The following is a 26,210-nucleotide window of genomic DNA, read 5'->3' as shown; positions in this document are numbered from 1 at the left end:
GTCACAAGTATCTACGCAACAATTGTAACAAAACTAGGCACAGTAGATTGTCGAGGCATAAAATCAAATTATAATATCAGCACTGCAACCTGTAGTTAAATTTAAAAAAAAAAGAATCCAAGATGGCGAAGTGTGTTGCGACTTAAGGCGGCCGCCTGGCTAGGCCGCCAAAATGACGCACAGAGCTGCCGGTGTTAACGTGCCGCTTACAAACCGCTCAAGATTACAAATAACATTTAAGAGCAGTTAAGGTAACCTATGTCCATAGTATCTCAGCGTTAAATTATAGGGTTATGGGTTGAAGTCCCAGAGGAGAGTTATCGACGCGGAGGCTGCACGCCAGTTCTGTGCCTGGCGCGTAGATGAGGAGCCAGTGTGATACTTGGTGGTTTTCGAGCTCGTGCGCTCAGCCAGGCGACCTACGGCCGGCATTCTCACGTTCCCCTCCCACATTTACGCCCTATCAGGGTAGGGTGGGAGAAATATCCAGTTCGTTTCATACAATCCAGAGCTATATAAACTAAACAGAACTGTTGGGGATCACTCCCTGTTGTTTGATCGGGAAGGTGCTAGCCGACCCAGCTGTGTCCTGAGCCCTAAGACCCGCTGAACGGAGCGAGCGCGGGGGTGTGTGGCAGGTCCGGGCGACGTGGGGGCGGCGAGGCCCGCGGAGGCCGACCCGCTGGCCATCTGGCGGCAAGGCGAGGCGGACGAGCTCCCCGCCACCGCCGACGACCCGCGGCCTCAGCCGCGCCACGAGCTGCTGTACCGCCAGAGAGTCGGCGCCGAGGACGTGTTCCTGCAGCTGGGCGCCAAGACGCCGGCCAGCGCCAGCTGCGAGGCGCTCGTCGTCCGCGTCGAGCTGCCGGGCGAGCGCCGCGACGCCGTGCAGCTGCAGGCCAGTGGCTTCCTCCCCCCCGCGCCGTTCCTCGCAGGCACGTTAGTCCGCCTCTGGGCGCGCCACCAGCGGCAGATGCAGGACGGGGATTTTGAAAACAAACTTTCGACGTGACAACGTCTAATGAATCCATGAACGCCGGCTGCACGCACGAAAAAGAAAGTCCCGTTACGCACATTGTCCCGTTACGCTCATTGTACGCTTGCGCCGCATCTATCTCTTTCTTCCGCTCGATTGGAACAACCATCGATTTGACTTTTTCGAGGCACATCAAACTTGAAACACTCCCATTCGTTTCCTATACTTTTCCTATCATCGTCCTATCCTTAACAGAACAACACAGATTGGAAGAAGTTAAATAGCAAACATGTATAAAAGTTATAGTTAAAATATATTTGAATTAATGATTGCAAATAAAAGTAAATTTATCAATTAAATTGTAGATTTAATTTCACCCCTTCTTTGTATCCATACAAGATAGTGATAATTCAATAAAAAAGATTCAATTTTATTCATAAAAGTATGCAATAATTTCATCAATGTTTTGTTATGACGTTGTAACGTTAAACTATCGTCCCTTAACCGACTTTACAGACAACCAATTTTTTTTGAACACGTGTATTCACATCATAACTTACATTACTATTCAAAATAACACACTGGCATAATGGGTCTGCATAGTAGCCGTAGACGACGTGTCTTCTAGTATATGTAAAATAGTGTCTTCACTGATATTTTGAAAATATTTTCATTATCTTCGAGGGGAGTGCGGATGTACACATTTATCCCCCCCCCCCCTCCCTTCTCTGCGTCCGCCACTGTCTCTTCCACTGCCTCGCCTCATATCTCCGCCACTTCCCCTCCTCGTAATTACGCCACTACCACGCTTCTTGGATCCGCCCCTTCCGCGCCTCGAATAAAAAAATACCCCAAAAAATTTTATTTACTTAAATAGAAACGGGAATGTCTATAAATCATTATATGCTACCTTGGATTCAACAATATAAGGTTCTAAGAATATTTAGCTATTTGTATTACACATTTTCCTCCGTTATGACGGCAAGAACGTATCAACAATTTACACAAAAATACCGCAGAGAAAGTATTAAATTGTAGATTTCAGTTTCTATCAAGGTTCGGAATAAAAACAATGTCAACGGCCGTACAGACTGCTGTAAAGAAAGGAATAAATAAACTGTTAAACTGAAATATGCCACACATAAAATTTTACCACTGAAACAAAAATGGTGACGTTGAACCACCAAAGAGTTTACTTAAATACTTGCACGGAATATTCAGGGGCAATAATAAATAATAATAGGCAAAATTTATAAAAAATTTAAATAAAAAACTAAATAGACATTTGAAATAATGCCTTCGAGGTGCAAACGGTCGCCCCCTAAACATGGTAACATTTCACAGCACTAGGTCTCTCCTTCTCTACGCTACGCGAAAGACAAACATACAAACTCTCTCCTTTATTATATACACTAGCTGCAGTACCCGGCTTTGCCCGGGCTGAACACCGGGTGATATATTGTCCGAGAGTTACAGAAAAATGGATAGTGATATGTACAGTATGGTGGCCATTAAGAAATGACACACAATTACTGCTTGTGTATCTGTGACCTATGATTTTCTGTTTACCCATGGCGATCGGTTGAAAGGTTTAGAAGTTGATGCGCTACAGCGCCATCTAGCGGCGAGTTACAAAAAAAAATGGATAGCATAAAAACCTTCTCCATGATAAAAACACTTCGATGTGCCAACTTTCATGGCGATCGGTCAAACGGTATAAGAGTTTATCGACGTCATACATGCCAACATCCAATTATATATATTCTTATATTTCGAAATTTTGGGGTTTTCTTTTTTGAGGAAGGGGCGGGGGTTGATGTTCAGGACCTCGAATGGTTTGGAACACTAGTAGTATAGGATAGCCGGTCCGAAAACATGGCGCTGGCGCGTGGATTGTGATTGTCGGTCCGCCATATTGGATTGTGACGTCACGGCGGCCATCTTGGATGGTTGTGACCTTGACATTTGACCTTGACCTTGACCTCGGCGGCCATTTTGGATCCGCCATCTTGGATCCGCCATTTTGGATGACGTCATTGTGTTCTAGAAAATTCCGGTGATGTGTTTTCCGCCATATTGGATGATGACGTCACCGTTGCAGTTTCCGTTACGACCGCCATCTTTAACTTTTTTATTTATTATCCGATTTTAATGAATTTTTTTTTAAAAATTATAAAAAAATTCAAATAATAAAATTTTAATAAATTATTTATAAAAAAAATACTTTTACGACACGGAGTTCGGAGTCCTCGGTTCGAACCCGACGAGTGCAAAAAATAAAAATGGCGACCGATCCTTCCCTCGCAGTGGACGCAGGCAGACTGTCCCCCACCACTTATGTCAAAGTATACATATCTTCACCTAGTATGACGTCATGTCCGCCATCTTGAAATTTGGACGCCATATTGAAAATCTTTATTTATTATCCGATTTTAATGAAAAAAATTCCAAAATTCATCAAAAAATTAATGTATTTGAATTCTGTTTGATTATATCGATGTACGTCCTTGGTTCGATTCCCGACGAGAGTAAACGGTAGATCCTTCCTCCATGAAAGCCACCTAGACTGATCTACCACCACCAGTACCAAAGTATATATCATCAACTGGTATGACATTATGTCCGCCATCTTGTCTTCATCCACTGGAGACCACCATCTTGTTTTCGTCTGCTAGAGTGTGCCGATACCATGTAGTATAATTATCTGGTCACCATACTTTTGTCCTCAACTGTTGACCTTGAAATTTGACCTTGGCCTTTGACCTTGACCTTGAACTTTGACCTTGAACTTTGACCTTGACCTTGAAATTTGACCTTGACCTTGAAATTTGACCTTGACCTTGAAATTTGACCTTGACCTTGAAATTTGACCTTGACCTTGAAATTTGATCTTGACTTTGAAATTTGACTTTGTCCTTCTTGCCGACCATCATGGATCCGACATTTTATGTTCAGTACATGCTACCAGGAGCGACCACCTGCTGGAGTACACCATCTTGTGCGTGTACTCGTATTATAGAGTACATTTCCATCTGGTTAATTTTATTCTAACCCGCTACAGTGCAGTAATCATTTATTACCGAGGTGCCCCCGCCATCTTGAAATTCGGCCGCCATCTTGAAATCATGTAATAATGTATCTAGAAAAGCGGGGAAAAATCCAAAATTCATCAAAAAAATCACTCATTAACTTACATATCGATTTGATCCGCTCCAGTCCTTGGTTCGACCCTCGATCGTTACAATAATGTTTAATTTTATGAAAAAAATAATAACTTCAATAAACCATGTTCAACATTCTTAAAGAGACTTTAAATCCTCTACTACCATCATCCTATAAGCCATCAAGACCGTCATATTGGAAATTCGTAATTGTAATGCTAGAGATTCGGGAAAAAGTTCAAAATTCATTAAATAAATTTTCAAACAATATGCTGATTGATTAGGTCGTCTAAGGTCCTTGGCACGATCCTGGAAGAAGCTAAAATAAATGTAATTTAAATACCAGAAAAGCGTAAGGTTCGAGAAATAAAACACCACAAAGTCGTTTACAAACACAATATTTATTACACAATTTCTATCCTACTACAGGACCACTTGCGAAAGCCAGCAATCGTATAAACATTTAGACCTGCATAGACGTGCAACGACTACTTCCTAGCTCCAAATGCTCCAGCAGCTCCAAATGCTCCAACAGCCCCCAAATGCTCCAACAGCTCTAACAGCTCCAACAGCTCCAAATGCTCCACTGCCTTTTCTTCCAACAGCTCCAATGATATTGGGCTACAATGCTACGAGTCTAAGAGACTACGAGGCTACAAGGCTACGAGTCTAAAAGGATCTAGCTGGTTCCGAGTTATACATGGCTGCGAGACTGCATGACTAAAAGACCGCATGGGCTACGAAACTATATGTCAATGAAGCTACCCGGCTCCAACACGCAATGTACACACAGTACACACAGGAAAACGTAATGTACACACAGGAAAACGGAATTTACACACAGGAAAACGAAAAGTACACACAGGAAAACGAAATGTTCAAACAGGAAAACGAAATGTACAAACAGTAAAACGAAATGTACAAACAGGAAAACGAAATGTACACACAGGAAAACGAAATGTACAAACAGGAAAACGAAATGTACAAACAGGAAAACGAAATGTACAAACAGGAAAACGGAATGTACAAACAGGAAAACGTAATGTACAAACAGGAAAACGAAATGTACAAACAGGAAAACGAAATGTACAAACAGGAAAACGAAATGTACAAACAGGAAAACGAAATGTACAAACAGGTAAACGAAATGTACACACAGGAAATTGGAACGTACACACAGCACACACAGGAAACGGAATGATCACACATACAGTAGCGGAAACACAGGCTTATTTGGAAATCAGGATACAAGAAATAAATCATACTTTTTTAAAATATAAATAATTCATTTTATTTTTCATTAGTACACACATGACAGTTAATCAAACGATTATTGTATGTAGCCAGCGTTCCGAAGTTCTTACAGTATGGACGATACTTCCACGATATGCGAGTAGTTTCCTCTACGAACAGATGCCACCATCAGTCTTAGCCGGTCAACCAATATTTTTGGATCTTTCCATGATGTGGAATCAATCTCTTCTGCCACCATCTTCATTGCTTGTTTATTATAAATATTATGATCTCTGGTGTCTTCCGTTTTAACACCATCCTCAGGGTTACTTTCATCATCTAGCCAGCGATCATCACAAGCTTGATCAGATTTATTTATTATAACACGACGTTTCCATCGCTTCGGTCTCAGGACACCACCACATTCTTCGATCTTGTCAGCTGTAGGTTCTGCATCACAGTCTATGCCTTTGTAAACAGCCTCAGAGTCACTGTATCAATCACCGCAGAAGACAACGTCTTCACCCAGATTACTGCAAGAACTCAATATCGTTGATGTCGAAGTGTCTTCATCGCCTGTATGCTTCCTTTTCAGGAGTCCACCATTTATACAAAGTATGGAGGATCTGCTAAATATAGGCTTGAATGTATTCTCACTTTTCACAGTGTTGATACCTTCATTAGTTTCAGTCTTCCCGATACCATCAACATCCTTCAATATTTGTTTCTCGTCACGATCGGCGTGCTAAGGCTTCCATCTTTTCTATATTAATAATATTATTTGTCTTAAAATCTCCGCGTCCATGTCACTATCACAGATGTAAATCATCATCATAGCTGTCATCAATATTGTCATGAGCTGCATCAATATCACTCATTTTATCATATAGTCTCCACAGTTCAGTTGTCAGTGATTTACCACAATCTATGAACTTGTGAGCTCCATTCTCATTTTCTGTAAAAGCCTATGAGTCCAGTTTTATTATTTAATCCTTCAACCCATCATCCCAAACTCAATTAAATAATTGTAGTATATAGAAAAAAAAAATCATCAAAGTTCCTTTCATTTAATCTTGGAAACCGTATCATCCTTTCCACCTATAGTAGGTATAGTTTCTTGAGCCCAAGAGTCTTTCATTATATATACCATGCAGTGTTCTTCAAGAGATGTAGTATACCACCATTTCTACATACAAATCCATCCTATCATTAATTTGTTTACACATTAGAAAAACCTTCACGCTAATTTTACGTGTTTTATTAAATTACCACTTCGACTAAAATAATTACCACACATAGTAATTTCTACAAAGGACACTTTGTCCAAGACATTTTAACCATAATCTGTCTGAAAACAACCATGTCCCATCTATATCACAAAGTAAACGAGGGTTAGTGGAGATAGGTCAAACAAGTGCTAGTCACTCATAGGGTAAGAACCATGTGTTCGATACCTATCTCAGTCAATGTAGCATCTATGTATTTTTATTACCTCATGTAGAAAAATATGTTCCAATGCATACGAATTTAAACTTATTCACATACGACTAGTCAAAAGTACATAAATTCAAGCACGCCAACCGCAAAGAAAATTTAAAAAATTCTCAATGATAGAGGCAGAGACTTCTCGATCGAGACACGCCTACCATCACCTGCAAATGAACATTGACCCCTCGCGCGGGAATTGCAAGCTTGCAGAATGCTGCGACACTCATATGTTTTGCTCAAGACATGCATACATCACATCACTAGCCTTCCAACTCAGTACACGTAAAACTCCAGTGAAATCATAATCCAGCATACGTAAAGTACTTGCTGGAACCACTTCAAAGTATACATCACCGAACCAGAGCAGAAAATCAGCCTACGAATGTATATCTTGCTACCTACAAAAATAAATGTGTAGCACATATACGAGAGGAGTCGAACTCCACATACCATACTCAATACTCTGATAATTATAAGCGTCAAAATATTTTTAATCAAGACCTTAGCCAGTATACAATTTTTTTTCCATGTTGTAAAAATTCATGTTAGTAATCAGCAACGAAGGAGTGAGTAACTTGGACGAAGAACCGCTTACCAAGTATCCAGAATCGTACAGATACAGCCCATCCAGTGCACCAGCTTACTCCGAAGTGTGGTCAATTGATTAACACTCATTAATTTTTTAATATCACCACCATAGTATACACCAATATATGACAGGTTACGATTTAAGACCATAAATTTCCCACAAGTCTGTTAGTTTTATTTCGGGAAGTAATAAATTATTTCTCAAAAATAATAAATCAAGTTCCTAGTCAGATTTGCTCTAATGTTGCGGTATTACCTGTACCAGCACTTTACCAAAACATCTCCCATAAAAAAAAATCTTAAGAATGCAGATGACATACTCAGACAAAAATAATTTTAGCAAAAAAAAACAGACTTCATCATTATTGGTAAAACAAAATAATACACACAAACAAGACAAAATGGACATTACAAACCCGACCAAAATTACGTGTCACATGTAGTTTATTACATTAAGATAAACGATGTAGGTTAGGGAAAAATAAATAAAAAATTCTTTAATTCTATAATTTATTTAAAATTGTACATTTATACACAATAAAATTTGACACTGTATATATTTTTTACATTTCTCAGTCCATGCGACATTCAATATTATTAAAATAAATTATTATAGTTCGTATTAAGAGTGACAAAATACAAATAATTCATACAGATCACGATACATCAGTTCAGGAGTGTAACACCTTAGAGGGCCAGAAATTATGCTGGAGACCTTCCTTTACAAAATTTATAATGTTTTTTCAAGTAAAATTTTCGTGTAACCTGTATACCGCACTTCTCACACAGAAATTTTACACGGTCAAGATTTCTTCTGCAGCCATGCTTTTCATGGATGCGTGTACTTCGTAGTCGTTCAAATCGTTTACCACAGTAGCAGCACTGATACAGATACTCATCGCAATTACCATCGCTTCCCCGATGTACAACCTGCAAATGAACTTTGCTTTTACAATGCCTAATCAAATTACTTTTGTTTGTGAAATGTACACCACACGGGTCACACGGAAATGTCTCACGATTAGCGTTTCTTCTACAGACATGATTTTTATGTCTTCTTGCATGTTGACGGTATTTAAAACTTTTGTCACAGTACGTACACAGATGTCTCGTCGTTAGACCTTGAGTCACCGACGGCTCGGAAAGTATCTTACTTTCAATGTGCACTGCTGTTGTAGGCGACGAAGTCCCGTATGTTGCATGAGCTGGAGATTTCCCAGTCGACATTGACAGATCATATGTACTGGATGACAAAGAATCTGATGTATACACGACTGATGCAGAAGCTGGGAATTGCTCACAAAATGTTTTATTTACCAAATGCGGAGTAGTTACAGGTATTGTAGTCTCCTCTTCGTTCGTTAATGCACACATTGAAGTCTCTTGGAGTGAAGAGACAGTAGATACAGCCATCATTGAGATCTCTAGAGATGGTAGGCTCGTTACCATCGGAATCTCTGGAGCTGCCCTCATCGTTGTCATAGGGATCTGCTTCGTCATCACCGCCACCGTCGTCAGGGACCCCGGTGAAGACGCGAGACCCTCCGTCAAGATCTCTGCAGTCGGTGACCCCGTCACCATTGGGATTTGTACCGATTTCGACGTTGCTACCATTGAGTTCGGATACACATCAATATTCATGTATCGGACTTATATGCAGACAAGCAAATTCATCAGATCTGCACTGTACCACTACAAGAGGTGGACTGAGGGACCTGCTGTCTAAGACTCGCTTAAATAACAGTGTCCGCTTGTATAATACGCAAGTCAATACATCATCCATTGTTATTACTTAAAAAAATTAGGAATTTCAAGGAATGAGAATTTAAATTATATATACAATCAACTAATCACACATCCTACATACACGGTTAATTTAGACTTAATAGAGGAGCAAGAGTCTGTAATCAATGGAACTTTCACAACCCAAACAAAATTTAAAGTAGGTACCCAAATTTAAATACTATTATGTAGAGCTACACATAACATCCAACTGACTCCAAATGACTACAAAACATGACTAAAATAATTTATACGATACCAGGCTAGGTCCAAAGTCAATTTTTTTTGTACCTCTCATCTACAGTTCAGAGGACCTTCAGTGTTGATATAGCTACAGCCAAGACATGTCCAGTACCATACATTTTCAAAGCCTTCAAAGTCGATCCTTGTTAAGCCTTATGACAAAAGTCTCCGAAACAAGAGACCTACTCTACAAGATGACTAGACATTTTAAGCTTGTCATAGCACACATCGATAAAAATCTTCGTAAATAACCCTAAATATTATCAGACCACTAGCATTCGATTTATGCACATATAGTAGGTCACCAACATATTCGTCAACACATGACCATTCTACATTAAGCTCCTCACTTACTTATATCAGCCTACTCGACTACACCCAGCACACATAAACTAAAAGAAGTCAAATAACATCCTATTATTTATTTACATTCGAATATTTAACAGCATGCCGACTGCTAATTAAATAAGCCTGACAGTGAACATGTTAGCAAAGTTTACTTTTATATAGGACCAGGAATCCATTGAACCTTCAGAACCTAGCTACACATACACAGTGCAGGATGCAAGGAATTCTACACACATTTGTCATCACTGACACTCACATTCCATAATCTAATCTCAATTCGGCACTCATTTTCCATCATTAACATTCACACAAATGCAAATTAACCACCATCGACACTCAATTCAACACTCACTTTCCATAATCTAAACTCAATTCGGCACTCGTTTTCCATCATCGACACTCATATTACATCATAGGCACTTGAGTCAACACTCATTTTCCATCATTAACATTCACGCAAATGCAAATTAACCACCATCGACACTCAATTCAACACTCACTTTCCATAATCTAAACTCAATTCGGCACTCATTTTCCATAGTCGACACTCAATTCAACCCTCACTTTCCATAATCTAAACTCAATTCGGCACTCATTTTCCATAGTCGATACTCAATTCAACACTCATTTTCCATCATCGACACTCAATTCGACACTCATGTTCCATCATCGTCACTCAATTCCTCACTCATTTTCCATCATCGACACTCAATTCGACACTCAATTTCCATCATCGACACTCAATTCGGCACTCATTTTCCATCGATGACACTCAATTCAACACTCATTTTCCGTCATCGATACTTAATTCTACATACTCTTTCCTTCTTCGACACTCATTTTCCATCATCTACATACAGTAAAATGGAAACTTTCCATCATCCACGCACACACACACACACACACACAGATACATATATAAATATATTCATACACAACTCAATCCTTTAAAGTAGCAAACACATGAACTTTATTAGGGCATGAATAACGACACATTTTAATAACAATTTTTAAAATTATATTTATATCAAAAATACAAAAGTATAAGATTTCATCAGTCAATACACATTACTAACTTATACCCTGAAATTCTAAGTTCATCAAATATAGCCCACGTTTCTTTGATAACTGATAAAATTTCGTCATCTTGCGAAACAAGTAAAAGTCGCAACCTGTTCACCAACACGTTCGGGTCTTTCCACGATATATAATCAATTTCACTTGATGACACCATCTTCTTCGATTGTTTGCTGAACATATTCTGAAAATCGTTGTAATAATGATTATGATAATTTTTATCATCATCGCTGCTGTCCACATCTTTATCAAACACACTGACATCTTCATCTTGCATATCCCAGTATTTTGAATTTTTTGACATTGGAGTACCGTCATTGGCATCAAGCTTACTTGCTAATTTTCCAAAAAAATATTCCAAAGTCCGTAGAAGTCTACTATAAGACGTCTTGTCACTTTTTCTGGAGATGTTACTTTCATTATCTTCTACCTTACTTATATCTCCAACACCATTTAAGCTATATCCTTTCTCAAGACCTGGAGAGATTTTAACACAATCGCTTTTAAGACTAGGTAGATCAATTTCATTGTAAGACATACTGTCCCCGAGCATATCGTCTCCATCTATGTACTTTATCTCCTGAACGAGCTTGGCTTTACAAGTTTTATAGTATCTTTTTAAATTCTCTCTTCGTGTCATCCGCCTGCCACACTTGCCACAACTTAGTATTTGACGGAATGGACTTTTAACACAATCGTTCTTTTCATGTCTACGAGCATTATAGCTTTTATCAAAGTATTTGCTACAGTATGTACAATGTCCTTCAGATCGAGAACGATATTTGAGTATCGTACCTTCACTAGACTGTACGTACTCCATAATGGTTGAATAGCCGCTAAAAGTATTATTTAGGTACTTCGTATTTTTATGTATGAACATTCATCAATTATTTACGAAAAAAGATTTTTTTCTCATTTTGACTAAAAAACTCATGTTCCACGTAGTTTTACTACCCACCTTCATATTTCCTCATATGTTATGTTGTAAAAGCAACCAAAGTTGGTTTTAGGTTACGGAATGCTCACTCACGATCTGTTGAAAAAGGTGTGCTTCCCTAGATCTCAAGAGGAAGAACATTGACCTTATTTAAAAATTTGCGAATAATATCATGGCCTAGCAAGAATCACAAGATAATCTATTCTCATATTAGCAACCATCATGTATCAGTTGTCTGTATATGCAGTGTCTGTTGTCTGTATAAGTAGACAATGTTTTGTGTGGGATGCGGGATGCTCCCTAACGATCGCAACAGAAGGAGGGCTTCGCTAGAACTCAAGGGGAAGGGAAATCTTCGTGTGTGATAGCGTTTCTCAGTTGTTTCATGACGTAGTAATCGTCTGATTAATGAACTTTTGTTTGTGCCTGATTTCCACCTGTTAAAATTCTTTTTTAAGTGTTGATTTGATAATATGACTTCGGAAATTTATACGAAACTCTGAATAAAATTACCTGTCTTAGACACCAAGGACAGTACAGTTTGTCTTTCATGTTAATGCTTTTTAGCTGTCTCAAAGCATATTATTTGTCTGAGTAAGGTTATTATTTTTTAAATCCACCTGATAACAATATTGTAAGTGCTGATTTATTGACAGAATTTCACTAATTAAATGTAACTCTGAATAGAAATGACACGACTCAGTAAGTAAATATCCTTCATGCAGAGATAGATCTCTCACAAATAATCAGGAGCACTCGGAGAAATCCATCAGATGTCTAGCCAGAAATAATCAGAAACACTTGGAGAAAGCCATCAATATAATAACAAGAATAATCAGAAGCACTCGGAGAAATCCATCAGATGTCTAGTTAGGTATAATCAGAAGCACCCGGAGAAAACCTTCATAATATTGACAAGAATAATCAGGAGCACACGGAGAAAACCACCATAATATTAACAATAATAATCGGAAGCACACGGAGAAAACCACCATAACATTGACAAGAATAATCGGAAGCACACAGAGAAAACCACCACAAGTTTTCTTTGATATCATAAAAATACAGAAAAAAAAATATTTAAAAATAAAAAAAAATTAATAAAAATAAAAAAAATACAAAAAATACATAAACAGATTCTGCTAGCTTGTGAACTTCTCATTGTTGAGCAAAGATATAGTTCTAGTACAAGCCAGAATTTTATGTATTTTTTGTATTTTTTTAATTTTTATTAATTTTTTTTTATTTTTAAATATTTTTTTTCTGTATTTTTATGATATCAAAGAAAACTTGTGGTGGTTTTCTCTGTGTGCTTCCGATTATTCTTGTCAATATTATGGTGGTTTTCTCCGTGTGCTTCCGATTATTATTGTTAATATTATGGTGGTTTTCTCCGTGTGCTCCTGATTATTCTTTTCGATATTATGGTGGTTTTCTCCGTGTGTTCCTGATTATTCTTGACAATATTATGATGGTTTTCTCCGGGTGCTTCTGATTTTACCTAACTAGACATCTGATGGATTTCTCCGAGTGCTTCAGATTATTCTTGTTATTATATTGATGGCTTTCTCCAAGTGTTTCTGATTATACCTAACTAGACATCTGATGGTTTTCGCCGAGTGCTACAGATTATTTGTGAGAGATCTAGCACTGCATGAAGAATTTTTTACTTAATGAGTCATGTCCTTTCTATTCAGAGTTACATTTAATCAGTGAAATTCTGTCAATAAATCAGCACTTACAATATTTTTATCAAGGTGGATTTAAAAAATAATAACTTTATTCAGACAAATAATAAGCTTTGAGACAGCTGAGAAGCATTAACATGAAGGACAAACTGCATTGTCCTTGGTGTCTAAGACAGGTAATTTTATTCAGAGTTTAGTATAAATTTCCGAAGTCATATTATCAAATCAACACTTAAAAAAGAATTTTAACAGGTGGAAATCAGGCACAAACAAAAGTTCATTAATCAGACGATTACTACGTCATGAAACAACTGAGAAACGCTATCACACACGAAGATTTCCCTTCCCCTTGAGTTCTAGCGAAGCCCTCCTTCTGTTGCGATCGTTAGGGAGCATCCCGCATCCCACACAAAACATTGTCTACTTATACAGACAACAGACACTGCATATACAGACAACTGATACATGATGGTTGCTAATATGAGAATAAATTATCTTGTGATTCTTGCTAGGCCATGATATTATTCGCAAATTTTTAAATAAGGTCAATGTTCTTCCTCTTGAGATCTAGGGAAGCACACCTTTTTCAACAGATCGTGAGTGAGCATTCCGTAACCTAAAACCAACTTTGGTTGCTTTTACAACATAACATATGAGGAAATATGAAGGTGGGTAGTAAAACTACGTGGAACATGAGTTTTTTAGTCAAAATGAGAAAAAAATCTTTTTTCGTAAATAATTGATGAATGTTCATACATAAAAATACGAAGTACCTAAATAATACTTTTAGCGGCTATTCAACCATTATGGAGTACGTACAGTCTAGTGAAGGTACGATACTCAAATATCGTTCTCGATCTGAAGGACATTGTACATACTGTAGCAAATACTTTGATAAAAGCTATAATGCTCGTAGACATGAAAAGAACGATTGTGTTAAAAGTCCATTCCGTCAAATACTAAGTTGTGGCAAGTGTGGCAGGCGGATGACACGAAGAGAGAATTTAAAAAGATACTATAAAACTTGTAAAGCCAAGCTCGTTCAGGAGATAAAGTACATAGATGGAGACGATATGCTCGGGGACAGTATGTCTTACAATGAAATTGATCTACCTAGTCTTAAAAGCGATTGTGTTAAAATCTCTCCAGGTCTTGAGAAAGGATATAGCTTAAATGGTGTTGGAGATATAAGTAAGGTAGAAGATAATGAAAGTAACATCTCCAGAAAAAGTGACAAGACGTCTTATAGTAGACTTCTACGGACTTTGGAATATTTTTTTGGAAAATTAGCAAGTAAGCTTGATGCCAATGACGGTACTCCAATGTCAAAAAATTCAAAATACTGGGATATGCAAGATGAAGATGTCAGTGTGTTTGATAAAGATGTGGACAGCAGCGATGATGATAAAAATTATCATAATCATTATTACAACGATTTTCAGAATATGTTCAGCAAACAATCGAAGAAGATGGTGTCATCAAGTGAAATTGATTATATATCGTGGAAAGACCCGAACGTGTTGGTGAACAGGTTGCGACTTTTACTTGTTTCGCAAGATGACGAAATTTTATCAGTTATCAAAGAAACGTGGGCTATATTTGATGAACTTAGAATTTCAGGGTATAAGTTAGTAATGTGTATTGACTGATGAAATCTTATACTTTTGTATTTTTGATATAAATATAATTTTAAAAATTGTTATTAAAATGTGTCGTTATTCATGCCCTAATAAAGTTCATGTGTTTGCTACTTTAAAGGATTGAGTTGTGTATGAATATATTTATATATGTATCTGTGTGTGTGTGTGTGTGTGTGTGCGTGGATGATGGAAAGTTTCCATTTTACTGTATGTAGATGATGGAAAATGAGTGTCGAAGAAGGAAAGAGTATGTAGAATTAAGTATCGATGACGGAAAATGAGTGTTGAATTGAGTGTCATCGATGGAAAATGAGTGCCGAATTGAGTGTCGATGATGGAAATTGAGTGTCGAATTGAGTGTCGATGATGGAAAATGAGTGAGGAATTGAGTGACGATGATGGAACATGAGTGTCGAATTGAGTGTCGATGATGGAAAATGAGTGTTGAATTGAGTATCGACTATGGAAAATGAGTGCCGAATTGAGTTTAGATTATGGAAAGTGAGGGTTGAATTGAGTGTCGACTATGGAAAATGAGTGCCGAATTGAGTTTAGATTATGGAAAGTGAGTGTTGAATTGAGTGTCGATGGTGGTTAATTTGCATTTGCGTGAATGTTAATGATGGAAAATGAGTGTTGACTCAAGTGCCTATGATGTAATATGAGTGTCGATGATGGAAAACGAGTGCCGAATTGAGTTTAGATTATGGAAAGTGAGTGTTGAATTGAGTGTCGATGGTGGTTAATTTGCATTTGTGTGAATGTTAATGATGGAAAATGAGTGCCGAATTGAGATTAGATTATGGAATGTGAGTGTCAGTGATGACAAATGTGTGTAGAATTCCTTGCATCCTGCACTGTGTATGTGTAGCTAGGTTCTGAAGGTTCAATGGATTCCTGGTCCTATATAAAAGTAAACTTTGCTAACATGTTCACTGTCAGGCTTATTTAATTAGCAGTCGGCATGCTGTTAAATATTCGAATGTAAATAAATAATAGGATGTTATTTGACTTCTTTTAGTTTATGTGTGCTGGGTGTAGTCGAGTAGGCTGATATAAGTAAGTGAGGAGCTTAATGTAGAATGGTCATGTGTTGACGAATATGTTGGTGACCTACTATATGTGCATAAATCGAATGCTAGTGGTCTGATAATATTTAGGGTTATTTACGAAGATTTTTATCGATGTGTGCTATGACAAGCTTAAAATGTCTAGTCATCTTGTAGAGTAGGTCTCTTGTTTCGGAGACTTTTGTCATAAGGCTTAACAAGGATCGACTTTGAAGGCTTTGAAAATGTATGGTACTGGACATGTCTTGGCTGTAGCTATATCAACACTGAAGGCCCTCTGAACTGTAGATGAGAGGTACAAAAAAAATTGACTTTGGACCTAGCCTGGTATCGTATAAATTATTTTAGTCATGTTTTGTAGTCATTTGGAGTCAGTTGGATGTTATGTGTAGCTCTACATAATAGTATTTAAATTTGGGTACCTACTTTAAATTTTGTTTGGGTTGTGAAAGTTCCATTGATTACAGACTCTTGCTCCTCTATTAAGTCTAAATTAACCGTGTATGTAGGATGTGTGATTAGTTGATTGTATATATAATTTAAATTCTCATTCCTTGAAATTCCTAATTTTTTTAAGTAATAACAATGGATGATGTATTGACTTGCGTATTATACAAGCGGACACTGTTATTTAAGCGAGTCTTAGACAGCAGGTCCCTCAGTCCACCTCTTGTAGTGGTACAGTGCAGATCTGATGAATTTGCTTGTCTGCATATAAGTCCGATACATGAATATTGATGTGTATCCGAACTCAATGGTAGCAACGTCGAAATCGGTACAAATCCCAATGGTGACGGGGTCACCGACTGCAGAGATCTTGACGGAGGGTCTCGCGTCTTCACCGGGGTCCCTGACGACGGTGGCGGTGATGACGAAGCAGATCCCTATGACAACGATGAGGGCAGCTCCAGAGATTCCGATGGTAACGAGCCTACCATCTCTAGAGATCTCAATGATGGCTGTATCTACTGTCTCTTCACTCCAAGAGACTTCAATGTGTGCATTAACGAACGAAGAGGAGACTACAATACCTGTAACTACTCCGCATTTGGTAAATAAAACATTTTGTGAGCAATTCCCAGCTTCTGCATCAGTCGTGTATACATCAGATTCTTTGTCATCCAGTACATATGATCTGTCAATGTCGACTGGGAAATCTCCAGCTCATGCAACATACGGGACTTCGTCGCCTACAACAGCAGTGCACATTGAAAGTAAGATACTTTCCGAGCCGTCGGTGACTCAAGGTCTAACGACGAGACATCTGTGTACGTACTGTGACAAAAGTTTTAAATACCGTCAACATGCAAGAAGACATGAAAATCATGTCTGTAGAAGAAACGCTAATCGTGAGACATTTCCGTGTGACCCGTGTGGTGTACATTTCACAAACAAAAGTAATTTGATTAGGCATTGTAAAAGCAAAGTTCATTTGCAGGTTGTACATCGGGGAAGCGATGGTAATTGCGATGAGTATCTGTATCAGTGCTGCTACTGTGGTAAACGATTTGAACGACTACAAAGTACACGCATCCATGAAAAGCATGGCTGCAGAAGAAATCTTGACCGTGTAAAATTTCTGTGTGAGAAGTGCGGTATACAGGTTACACGAAAATTTTACTTGAAAAAACATTATAAATTTTGTAAAGGAAGGTCTCCAGCATAATTTCTGGCCCTCTAAGGTGTTACACTCCTGAACTGATGTATCGTGATCTGTATGAATTATTTGTATTTTGTCACTCTTAATACGAACTATAATAATTTATTTTAATAATATTGAATGTCGCATGGACTGAGAAATGTAAAAAATATATACAGTGTCAAATTTTATTGTGTATAAATGTACAATTTTAAATAAATTATAGAATTAAAGAATTTTTTATTTATTTTTCCCTAACCTACATCGTTTATCTTAATGTAATAAACTACATGTGACACGTAATTTTGGTCGGGTTTGTAATGTCCATTTTGTCTTGTTTGTGTGTATTATTTTGTTTTACCAATAATGATGAAGTCTGTTTTTTTTTGCTAAAATTATTTTTGTCTGAGTATGTCATCTGCATTCTTAAGATTTTTTTTTATGGGAGATGTTTTGGTAAAGTGCTGGTACAGGTAATACCGCAACATTAGAGCAAATCTGACTAGGAACTTGATTTATTATTTTTGAGAAATAATTTATTACTTCCCGAAATAAAACTAACAGACTTGTGGGAAATTTATGGTCTTAAATCGTAACCTGTCATATATTGGTGTATACTATGGTGGTGATATTAAAAAATTAATGAGTGTTAATCAATTGACCACACTTCGGAGTAAGCTGGTGCACTGGATGGGCTGTATCTGTACGATTCTGGATACTTGGTAAGCGGTTCTTCGTCCAAGTTACTCACTCCTTCGTTGCTGATTACTAACATGAATTTTTACAACATGGAAAAAAAATTGTATACTGGCTAAGGTCTTGATTAAAAATATTTTGACGCTTATAATTATCAGAGTATTGAGTATGGTATGTGGAGTTCGACTCCTCTCGTATATGTGCTACACATTTATTTTTGTAGGTAGCAAGATATACATTCGTAGGCTGATTTTCTGCTCTGGTTCGGTGATGTATACTTTGAAGTGGTTCCAGCAAGTACTTTACGTATGCTGGATTATGATTTCACTGGAGTTTTACGTGTACTGAGTTGGAAGGCTAGTGATGTGATGTATGCATGTCTTGAGCAAAACATATGAGTGTCGCAGCATTCTGCAAGCTTGCAATTCCCGCGCGAGGGGTCAATGTTCATTTGCAGGTGATGGTAGGCGTGTCTCGATCGAGAAGTCTCTGCCTCTATCATTGAGAATTTTTTAAATTTTCTTTGCGGTTGGCGTGCTTGAATTTATGTACTTTTGACTAGTCGTATGTGAATAAGTTTAAATTCGTATGCATTGGAACATATTTTTCTACATGAGGTAATAAAAATACATAGATGCTACATTGACTGAGATAGGTATCGAACACATGGTTCTTACCCTATGAGTGACTAGCACTTGTTTGACCTATCTCCACTAACCCTCGTTTACTTTGTGATATAGATGGGACATGGTTGTTTTCAGACAGATTATGGTTAAAATGTCTTGGACAAAGTGTCCTTTGTAGAAATTACTATGTGTGGTAATTATTTTAGTCGAAGTGGTAATTTAATAAAACACGTAAAATTAGCGTGAAGGTTTTTCTAATGTGTAAACAAATTAATGATAGGATGGATTTGTATGTAGAAATGGTGGTATACTACATCTCTTGAAGAACACTGCATGGTATATATAATGAAAGACTCTTGGGCTCAAGAAACTATACCTACTATAGGTGGAAAGGATGATACGGTTTCCAAGATTAAATGAAAGGAACTTTGATGATTTTTTTTTTCTATATACTACAATTATTTAATTGAGTTTGGGATGATGGGTTGAAGGATTAAATAATAAAACTGGACTCATAGGCTTTTACAGAAAATGAGAATGGAGCTCACAAGTTCATAGATTGTGGTAAATCACTGACAACTGAACTGTGGAGACTATATGATAAAATGAGTGATATTGATGCAGCTCATGACAATATTGATGACAGCTATGATGATGATTTACATCTGTGATAGTGACATGGACGCGGAGATTTTAAGACAAATAATATTATTAATATAGAAAAGATGGAAGCCTTAGCACGCCGATCGTGACGAGAAACAAATATTGAAGGATGTTGATGGTATCGGGAAGACTGAAACTAATGAAGGTATCAACACTGTGAAAAGTGAGAATACATTCAAGCCTATATTTAGCAGATCCTCCATACTTTGTATAAATGGTGGACTCCTGAAAAGGAAGCATACAGGCGATGAAGACACTTCGACATCAACGATATTGAGTTCTTGCAGTAATCTGGGTGAAGACGTTGTCTTCTGCGGTGATTGATACAGTGACTCTGAGGCTGTTTACAAAGGCATAGACTGTGATGCAGAACCTACAGCTGACAAGATCGAAGAATGTGGTGGTGTCCTGAGACCGAAGCGATGGAAACGTCGTGTTATAATAAATAAATCTGATCAAGCTTGTGATGATCGCTGGCTAGATGATGAAAGTAACCCTGAGGATGGTGTTAAAACGGAAGACACCAGAGATCATAATATTTATAATAAACAAGCAATGAAGATGGTGGCAGAAGAGATTGATTCCACATCATGGAAAGATCCAAAAATATTGGTTGACCGGCTAAGACTGATGGTGGCATCTGTTCGTAGAGGAAACTACTCGCATATCGTGGAAGTATCGTCCATACTGTAAGAACTTCGGAACGCTGGCTACATACAATAATCGTTTGATTAACTGTCATGTGTGTACTAATGAAAAATAAAATGAATTATTTATATTTTAAAAAAGTATGATTTATTTCTTGTATCCTGATTTCCAAATAAGCCTGTGTTTCCGCTACTGTATGTGTGATCATTCCGTTTCCTGTGTGTGCTGTGTGTACGTTCCAATTTCCTGTGTGTACATTTCGTTTACCTGTTTGTACATTTCGTTTTCCTGTTTGTACATTTCGTTTTCCTGTTTGTACATTTCGTTTTCCTGTTTGTACATTTCGTTTTCCTGTTTGTACATTACGTTTTCCTGTTTGTACATTCCGTTTTCCTGTTTGTACATTTCGTTTTCCTGTTTGTACATTTCGTTTTCCTGTGTGTACATTTCGTTTTCCTGTTTGTACATTTCGTTTTACTGTTTGTACATTTCGTTTTCCTGTTTGAACATTTCGTTTTCCTGTGTGTACTTTTCGTTTTCCTGTGTGTAAATTCCGTTTTCCTGTGTGTACATTACGTTTTCCTGTGTGTACTGTGTGTACATTGCGTGTTGGAGCCGGGTAGCTTCATTGACATATAGTTTCGTAGCCCATGCGGTCTTTTAGTCATGCAGTCTCGCAGCCATGTATAACTCGGAACCAGCTAGATCCTTTTAGACTCGTAGCCTTGTAGCCTCGTAGTCTCTTAGACTCGTAGCATTGTAGCCCAATATCATTGGAGCTGTTGGAAGAAAAGGCAGTTGGAGCATTTGGAGCTGTTGGAGCTGTTAGAGCTGTTGGAGCATTTGGGGGCTGTTGGAGCATTTGGAGCTGCTGGAGCATTTGGAGCTAGGAAGTAGTCGTTGCACGTCTATGCAGGTCTAAATGTTTATACGATTGCTGGCTTTCGCAAGTGGTCCTGTAGTAGGATAGAAATTGTGTAATAAATATTGTGTTTGTAAACGACTTTGTGGTGTTTTATTTCTCGAACCTTACGCTTTTCTGGTATTTAAATTACATTTATTTTAGCTTCTTCCAGGATCGTGCCAAGGACCTTAGACGACCTAATCAATCAGTATATTGTTTGAAAATTTATTTAATGAATTTTGAACTTTTTCCCGAATCTCTAGCATTACAATTACGAATTTCCAATATGACGGTCTTGATGGCTTATAGGATGATGGTAGTAGAGGATTTAAAGTCTCTTTAAGAATGTTGAACATGGTTTATTGAAGTTATTATTTTTTTCATAAAATTAAACATTATTGTAACGATCGAGGGTCGAACCAAGGACTGGAGCGGATCAAATCGATATGTAAGTTAATGAGTGATTTTTTTGATGAATTTTGGATTTTTTCCCGCTTTTCTAGATACATTATTACATGATTTCAAGATGGCGGCCGAATTTCAAGATGGCGGGGGCACCTCGGTAATAAATGATTACTGCACTGTAGCGGGTTAGAATAAAATTAACCAGATGGAAATGTACTCTATAATACGAGTACACGCACAAGATGGTGTACTCCAGCAGGTGGTCGCTCCTGGTAGCATGTACTGAACATAAAATGTCGGATCCATGATGGTCGGCAAGAAGGACAAAGTCAAATTTCAAAGTCAAGATCAAATTTCAAGGTCAAGGTCAAATTTCAAGGTCAAGGTCAAATTTCAAGGTCAAGGTCAAATTTCAAGGTCAAGGTCAAATTTCAAGGTCAAGGTCAAAGTTCAAGGTCAAAGTTCAAGGTCAAGGTCAAAGGCCAAGGTCAAATTTCAAGGTCAACAGTTGAGGACAAAAGTATGGTGACCAGATAATTATACTACATGGTATCGGCACACTCTAGCAGACGAAAACAAGATGGTGGTCTCCAGTGGATGAAGACAAGATGGCGGACATAATGTCATACCAGTTGATGATATATACTTTGGTACTGGTGGTGGTAGATCAGTCTAGGTGGCTTTCATGGAGGAAGGATCTACCGTTTACTCTCGTCGGGAATCGATCCAAGGACGTACATCGATATAATCAAACAGAATTCAAATACATTAATTTTTTGATGAATTTTGGAATTTTTTTCATTAAAATCGGATAATAAATAAAGATTTTCAATATGGCGTCCAAATTTCAAGATGGCGGACATGACGTCATACTAGGTGAAGATATGTATACTTTGACATAAGTGGTGGGGGACAGTCTGCCTGCGTCCACTGCGAGGGAAGGATCGGTCGCCATTTTTATTTTTTGCACTCGTCGGGTTCGAACCGAGGACTCCGAACTCCGTGTCGTAAAAGTATTTTTTTTATAAATAATTTATTAAAATTTTATTATTTGAATTTTTTTATAATTTTTAAAAAAAAATTCATTAAAATCGGATAATAAATAAAAAAGTTAAAGATGGCGGTCGTAACGGAAACTGCAACGGTGACGTCATCATCCAATATGGCGGAAAACACATCACCGGAATTTTCTAGAACACAATGACGTCATCCAAAATGGCGGATCCAAGATGGCGGATCCAAAATGGCCGCCGAGGTCAAGGTCAAGGTCAAATGTCAAGGTCACAACCATCCAAGATGGCCGCCGTGACGTCACAATCCAATATGGCGGACCGACAATCACAATCCACGCGCCAGCGCCATGTTTTCGGACCGGCTATCCTATACTACTAACACTCCATCTCGAAAGAAATGATATTTGAAATTCCTGAAAATATCAAAATTTTGGGGCTTTGTCCCCAGAGGGGGAGGGGTGATTTTGAGGACCCCGAATGGCTGGGAAACAATAAAAATCGAAAGAGAATGATTTTTGAAATTTTTTAAATTTTGGGTTTTGACCCCTGAGGGGGGGGGGGGGGGTGATGTTGAGGACCCCGAATGGCTCGTAAACACTCCAAATCGAAAGAAAATAGATTTTTGAAATCTTGGGAGATTTTTTTAATTATTGGGTCTTTGACTCCTTGTGAAGGGAGGGTAGATTGAGGACCCCGAATGGCTCGGAAACACTCCAAATAGTAAAAATTTATTCTTAAATTTTAGAAATTTTTCGAAATTTTGGGGTTTTGCATTCCCCCTCCCCCACCTCAAATTTGATGGAGAAGACGTCTTTGGGTAAAAGTTCCACCATCCCCCGGACACTTTAGTTCATAATGACTTAAAGTTCATACAATTTCCTCCAATTTTTCGAAATTTTGTGGCTTTCACTTTTGAGAAAGGGGGGGGGGGGGGGGTGGAGGTTCAGGACCTGGAATGGTTATGAACACTCCATCTCGAAAGAAATGATATTTGAAATTCCTGAAATTTTCGAGATTTTGGGGCTTTGTCCTCAGAGGGGGAGGGGTGATTTTGAGGACCCTGAATGGCAGGGAAACACTAAAAATCGAAAGAGAATTATTTTTTAAATTTTCTAAATATTGGGTTTTTGACCCCTGAGGGGGGGGGGGGGTGATGTTGAGTACCCCGAATGGCTCGTAAACACTCCAAATCGAAAGAGAATAGATTTTCGAAATTTTTGGGAAATTTTTTAATTATTGGGTCTTTGACTCCTTGTGGGGGAAATGTAGTTTGAGGACCCCGAATGGCTAGGAAACACTCCAAATAGTAAAAAAGTATACTTAAATTTAAGAAATTTTTAAAAATTTTCGAAATTTTGGGGTTTTGCATTTGCCCCCCCCCCCCCCTTTTTCCCACAAATTTGATGGGTAAGTCGATTTTGGGTAAACGTTCCACCATCCCCTGGACACTTTAGTTCGTAATGACTTAATTTTAATATAATTTCATCCAATTTTTTTTAATTTTTGGGGTTTTCACATTTGTGGAAGGGGTGGAGGTTCAGGACCTGGAATGTTTCGGAACACTCCATCTCGAAAGAATAGATATTTGAAATTCCTGAAATTGTCGAAATTTTGGGGCTTTGTTCCCAGAGGGGGGTGGGGGGTTCGAGGACGAAAACACTTAAAATCGAAAGAGAAAGATTTTTAAAATTTTTTAAAATTTCGAAAATTTGGGGCTTTGACCACCTGGGGGGGGGGGGGGGGCAAATAGAAAAAAAATAGTAGGCCCTACCAACCCATGAATAAATTTCGAAGAAATATAAGTTAAAGAATTTATGTACCTACATAATATTAAACTTGAAACTATCCACACAATAAAAACCTAAGAATGTTAGTGAAACTAATTTTTTTTATTTGTCATAATACCTAAAAAACGTATGTTTTCAAAATGAAACAAAGTATCAATAATGACCAATTTGACAACAAAAAATTGTACAACTCGAATGACATTGAAAACATACACGTGAAATTTAAAAGAATTATGAGTGCCCTAGGTAGGGAGAAAAAATATATAGAAGAAATTAAATAAAAAAACATATATAAATAAATTTACCTTGCGATCAACCAAACAAAATGTAATAATATAAAAATACGTATTTTTAGAGGAATATAGTAATTCCACTGGAACCGTACATAAAAATGAGCCTATGTCACTCTCCAGCCCATAAATTATCTCTATGCAAAATTTCTTGCCGTAGCAAACACTCGCTTTTATAATATTAGTTAGGATGTGCAAACTATAAAACGATAAAAAAAAAACAGTGACATCTACTGGTGTATTGAGGTACTACGATGCAGAGCATTAATTTTTCTTACTCTCTACTAAATTCCTTACAATAGCAAAACGTAACGTAATGGCTTGAAAGCTATTGCTCGGCAGACATAGAGGAATGACACTAACAGTTTGTATATCTATGACACACATTACATAAAATTAAGATATATTTTTTTAACCCGTTTAAAATTTATTTTTTTTAGACAAAAGATAGCCTATGTCCATCCCCAGGATATAATCTATCTCCTTGCCAAATTTCATTACGATCCGTTCAGCCGTTCAGCCGGGAAAATGTAACAAACAAACAAACAGACATACAGACAGACAGACAGACAGACAGACAGACAGAGTTACTTTCGCATTTATAATATTAGTAAGGATTTTCAAACTTATCGTACGTAGGATGCATTCTTGTCATCAGGGACCCATAAAGGAAAAAAAAGAGGAGGGAGAGGGGGGGGGGTGGAAGGAAGGGGCGCTGGATGGGGTGACAAATGTTTGTATACTACAAAAAGTGTGAAATATAAGGCTAATATAAAATATATATATAATTACGTATACAATATCTACTAAGTGACTTAAAACGGTATGGTATAAATGTCCTAATTGTCTCTAACACGACGTACTAGGAATAGCCTTAAGCCTAATAAATAAATGAATAAATACATAATGCAGTTGGGTCGCGTGCGCAGGTGACGCGGGAGCAACTGACGGTGCGGTCTCCCCGCCACTTCCTGCACCTGCCGCTGCCGCACCCGGTGAAGCCCGACGGCGCGCGGGCCAGCTGGGACCCGCACACCAGCACCCTGACCGTCGCCGTCGACATGGACCGCGAGCTCGACTTCCTCAACATGTAGCCGCCATCACTCCTCCTCCTCCTCCTCCTCCCCCAAGGCCCGCGCGCGCGAGCGCAGCCTGCGCGGAGGTTCCTTTCTTACGCAAGCATTCAAGTCTCTTCCTGCACTAGAGCCCTGGGCTACGGGATTTGTCGTCATGCTCTCTTAAGAAAACTTCCCGGACACACAAGAATCAGAATATCCACAACACGTTGAAAACAAAACAAAAAGTGAT

General features: G+C 38.0%; 1 protein-coding gene across 1 annotated transcript in view; it reads left to right on the top strand.

Moving 5' to 3' along the window:
- Positions 1 to 25,996, top strand: part of LOC134537088 (dynein axonemal assembly factor 6) — a 28,330-nt gene extending 2,334 nt beyond the window's left edge. Inside the window, exons 2-3 of the mRNA XM_063377725.1 lie at positions 639 to 943; positions 25,832 to 25,996. Of these exons, the coding sequence (XP_063233795.1) occupies positions 639 to 943; positions 25,832 to 25,996 (470 nt within the window). The remainder of the gene's footprint in view (positions 1 to 638; positions 944 to 25,831) is intronic.
- Positions 25,997 to 26,210: the final 214 nt, after the last annotated feature.

The sequence above is a fragment of the Bacillus rossius genome, chromosome 1 (assembly GCF_032445375.1).
Source record: "Bacillus rossius redtenbacheri isolate Brsri chromosome 1, Brsri_v3, whole genome shotgun sequence".
Classification (NCBI taxonomy): Eukaryota; Metazoa; Arthropoda; class Insecta; order Phasmatodea; family Bacillidae; genus Bacillus; species Bacillus rossius.
Note: the sequence above shows the minus strand (reverse complement) of the source record. Positions and strands in the feature narration are given on the sequence as shown.